This window comes from Oncorhynchus gorbuscha, linkage group LG03 (assembly GCF_021184085.1).
Source record: "Oncorhynchus gorbuscha isolate QuinsamMale2020 ecotype Even-year linkage group LG03, OgorEven_v1.0, whole genome shotgun sequence".
Taxonomy (NCBI): Eukaryota; Metazoa; Chordata; class Actinopteri; order Salmoniformes; family Salmonidae; genus Oncorhynchus; species Oncorhynchus gorbuscha.
Window position 1 is genome coordinate 106,139,267 of NC_060175.1, and position 5,000 is coordinate 106,144,266.

General features: G+C 34.8%; 1 protein-coding gene across 1 annotated transcript in view; it reads left to right on the forward strand.

Moving 5' to 3' along the window:
- plxnb3 (plexin B3) overlaps window positions 1–5,000 on the forward strand; it is a 224,437-nt gene that overhangs the window by 174,544 nt on the left and 44,893 nt on the right. The window contains exon 23 of the mRNA XM_046333429.1: window positions 1,713–1,813. Coding sequence (XP_046189385.1) covers window positions 1,713–1,813 — 101 coding nt within the window. The remainder of the gene's footprint in view (window positions 1–1,712; window positions 1,814–5,000) is intronic.

Below are 5,000 nucleotides of genomic sequence, written 5' to 3' on the forward strand. Positions count from 1 at the left end.
ATAGATGATTGATTACCTGATTGATTGATAGTTGATTATTGATAGTAGATGATTGATTACCTGATTGATTGATAACCTGATTGATTGATAGTTGATGATTGATTACCTGATTGATTGATAGTTGATGATTGATAACCTGATTGATTGATTACCTGATTGATTGATAATAGATGATTGATTACCTGATTGATAGTTGATTATTGATAGTAGATGATTGATTACCTGATTGATTGATAACCTGATTGATTGATAGTTGATGATTGATTACCTGATTGATTGATTACCTGATTGATTTATTACCTGATTGATTTATTACCTGATTGATTGATTACCTGATTGATTGATTACCTGATTGATTGATAGTTGATGATTTATTACCTGATTGATTTATTACCTGATTGATTGATTACCTGATTGATTGATAACCTGATTGATTGATAGTTGATGATTTATTACCTGATTGATTGATTACCTGATTGATTGATTACCTGATTGATTTATTACCTGATTGATTGATTACCTGATTGATTGATTACCTGATTGATTGATTACCTGATTGATTGATAGTTGATGATTTATTACCTGATTGATTGATAGTAGATGATTGATTACCTGATTGATTGATTACCTGATTGATTGATTACCTGATTGATTGATAGTTGATGATTTATTACCTGATTGATTTATTACCTGATTGATTTATTACCTGATTGATTTATTACCTGATTGATTGATAACCTGATTGATTGATTACCTGATTGATTGATTACCTGATTGATTTATTACCTGATTGATTGATAGTTGATGATTGATTACCTGATTGATTGAAAACCTGATTGATTGATTACCTGATTGATTGATTACCTGATTGATTGATAACCTGATTGATTGATAGTTGATGATTGATAACCTGATTGATTGATAGTTGATGATTTATTACCTGATTGATTGATAGTTGATGATTTATTACCTGATTGATTGATTACCTGATTGATTGATTACCTGATTGATTTATTACCTGATTGATTGATTACCTGATTGATTGATAACCTGATTGATTGATAGTTGATGATTTATTACCTGATTGATTGATTACCTGATTGATTGGTTACCTGATTGATTGATTACCTGATTGATTGATAATAGATGATTGATTACCTGATTGATTGATAGTAGATGATTGATTACCTGATTGATTGATAGTAGATGATTGATTACCTGATTGATTGATAACCTGATTGATTGATAGTTGATGATTGATAACCTGATTGATTGATTACCTGATTGATTGATAATAGATGATTGATTACCTGATTGATTGATAGTTGATTATTGATAGTAGATGATTGATTACCTGATTGATTGATAACCTGATTGATTGATAGTTGATGATTGATAACCTGATTGATTGATTACCTGATTGATTGATAATAGATGATTGATTACCTGATTGATAGTTGATTATTGATAGTAGATGATTGATTACCTGATTGATTGATAACCTGATTGATTGATAGTTGATGATTGATTACCTGATTGATTGATAGTTGATGATTGATTACCTGATTGATTGATTACCTGATTGATTGATAACCTGATTGATTGATAGTTGATGATTGATTACCTGATTGATTGATAGTTGATGATTGATTACCTGATTGATAGCAGTTGCAGTGAATTCCAGGTGAGGTACTGTGTTTGTCTGTGTGCAGGAGGAAGAGCAAACAGGCCCTGAGAGACTACAAGAAGGTTCTGGTTCAGCTGGAGACTCTGGAGATCAATGTGGGAGACCAGTGCAGGAAGGAGTTCACAGGTGAATACTCCTATCAGCCTGTTTAGTTCAATAGAGACTTCGTCTGAAATGGTGCCCTATATAGTGCCCTACTTTTGGCAAGGGCCAATGGGACTCTGTTCAAAATGAGTGCTTTACATAGGAGATCGTTTTTTATATGGGGGATAGTTTTTTATATGGGGATAGTTTTTTATATGGGGGATAGTGCTTTACATAGGGGATAGTGCTTTACATAGGGGATAGTTCTTTAGGGGATAGTTCTTTACATAGGGGATAGTTCTTTACATAGGGGATAGTTCATTACATAGGGGATAGTTCTTTACATAGGGGATAGTTCTTTACATAGGGGATAGTTCTTTACATAGGGGATAGTTCTTTACATAGGGGATAGTTCTTTACATAGGGGATAGTTCTTTACATAGGGGATAGTTCTTTACACAGGGGATAGTTCTTTACATAGGGGAGAGTTCTTTACATAGGGGATAGTTCTTTAGGGGATAGTGCTTTACATAGGGGATAGTTCTTTACATAGGGGATAGTTCTTTACATAGGGGATAGTTCTTTACATAGGGGATAGTTCTTTAGGGGATAGTGCTTTACATAGGGGATAGTTCTTTACATAGGGATAGTTCTTTACATAGGGGATAGTTCTTTACATAGGGGATAGTTCTTTACATAGGGGATAGTTCTTTAGGGGATAGTGTTTACATTAGGGGATAGTGCTTTACATAGGGGATAGTTCTTTACATAGGGATAGTTCTTTACATAGGGGATAGTTCTTTACATAGGGGATAGTTCTTTACATAGGGGATAGTTCTTTACATAGGGGATAGTTCTTTACATAGGGGATAGTTCTTTAGGGGATAGTGCTTTACATAGGGGATAGTGCTTTACATAGGGGAGAGTTCTTTACATAGGGGATAGTTCTTTAGGGGATAGTGCTTTACATAGGGGATAGTTCTTTAGGGGATAGTTCTTTACATAGGGGATAGTTCTTTACATAGGGATAGTTCTTTACATAGGGGATAGTGCTTTACATAGGGGATAGTTCTTTACATAGGGGATAGTTCTTTACATAGGGGATAGTTCTTTACATAGGGGATAGTTCTTTACATAGGGGATAGTTCTTTACATAGGGGATAGTTCTTTACATAGGGGATAGTTCTTTACATAGGGGATAGTTCTTTACATAGGGATAGTTCTTTACATAGGGGATAGTTCTTTACATAGGGGATAGTTCTTTACATAGGGGATAGTTCTTTATAGGGGATTTCTTTACATAGGGGATAGTTCTTTACATAGGGGATAGTTCTTTACATAGGGGATAGTTCTTTACATAGGGGATAGTTCTTTACATAGGGGATAGTTCTTTACATAGGGGATAGTTCTTTACATAGGGATAGTTCTTTACATAGGGGGATAGTTCTTTACATAGGGGATAGTGCTTTACATAGGGGATAGTTCTTTATAGGGGATAGTTCTTTACATAGGGGATAGTTCTTTACATAGGGGATAGTTCTTTACATAGGGGATAGTTCTTTACATAGGGATAGTTCTTTACATAGGGGATAGTTCTTTACATAGGGATAGTTCTTTACATAGGGGATAGTTCTTTACATAGGGGATAGTTCTTTACATAGGGGATAGTTCTTTACATAGGGGATAGTTCTTTACATAGGGATAGTTCTTTACATAGGGGATAGTTCTTTACATAGGGGATAGTTCTTTACATAGGGATAGTTCTTTACATAGGGGATAGTTCTTTACATAGGGGATAGTTCTTTACATAGGGGATAGTTCTTTACATAGGGGATAGTTCTTTACATAGGGGATAGTTCTTTACATAGGGGATAGTTCTTTAGGGGATAGTTCTTTACATAGGGGATAGTTCTTTACATAGGGGATAGTTCTTTACATAGGGGATAGTTCTTTACATAGGGATAGTTCTTTACATAGGGGATAGTTCTTTACATAGGGGATAGTTCTTTACATAGGGGATAGTTCTTTAGGGGATAGTTCTTTACATAGGGGATAGTTCTTTACATAGGGGATAGTTCTTTACATAGGGGATAGTTCTTTAGGGGATAGTTCTTTACATAGGGGATAGTTCTTTACATAGGGGATAGTTCTTTACATAGGGGATAGTTCTTTACATAGGGGATAGTTCTTTACATAGGGATAGTTCTTTACATAGGGGATAGTTCTTTACATAGGGATAGTTCTTTACATAGGGGATAGTTCTTTACATAGGGGATAGTTCTTTACATAGGGGATAGTTCTTTACATAGGGGATAGTTCTTTACATAGGGGATAGTTCTTTACATAGGGGATAGTTCTTTACATAGGGGATAGTTCTTTACATAGGGGATAGTTCTTTACATAGGGGATAGTTCTTTACATAGGGATAGTTCTTTACATAGGGGATAGTTCTTTACATAGGGGATAGTTCTTTAGGGGATAGTTCTTTACATAGGGGATAGTTCTTTACATAGGGGATAGTTCTTTACATAGGGGATAGTTCTTTACATAGGGGATAGTTCTTTACATAGGGGATAGTTCTTTACATAGGGGATAGTTCTTTACATAGGGGATAGTTCTTTACATAGGGGATAGTTCTTTACATAGGGGATAGTTCTTTACATAGGGGATAGTTCTTTACATAGGGGATTTCTTTACATAGGGATAGTTCTTTACATAGGGGATAGTTCTTTACATAGGGGGATAGTTCTTTACATAGGGGATAGTTCTTTACATAGGGGATAGTTCTTTACATAGGGATAGTTCTTTACATTAGTTTTACATAGGGGATAGTTCTTTACATAGGGATAGTTCTTTACATAGGGGATAGTTCTTTACATAGGGGATAGTTCTTTACATAGGGATAGTTCTTTACATAGGGGATAGTTCTTTACATAGGGATAGTTCTTTACATAGGGGATAGTTCTTTACATAGGGGGATAGTTCTTTACATAGGGGATAGTTCTTTACATAGGGGATAGTTCTTTACATTTCTTTACATAGGGATAGTTCTTTACATAGGGGATAGTTCTTTACATAGGGGATAGTTCTTTACATAGGGGATAGTTCTTTACATAGGGGATAGTTCTTTACATAGGGATAGTTCTTTACATAGGGGATAGTTCTTTACATAGGGGATAGTTCTTTACATAGGGGATAGTTCTTTACATAGGGGATAGTTCTTTACATA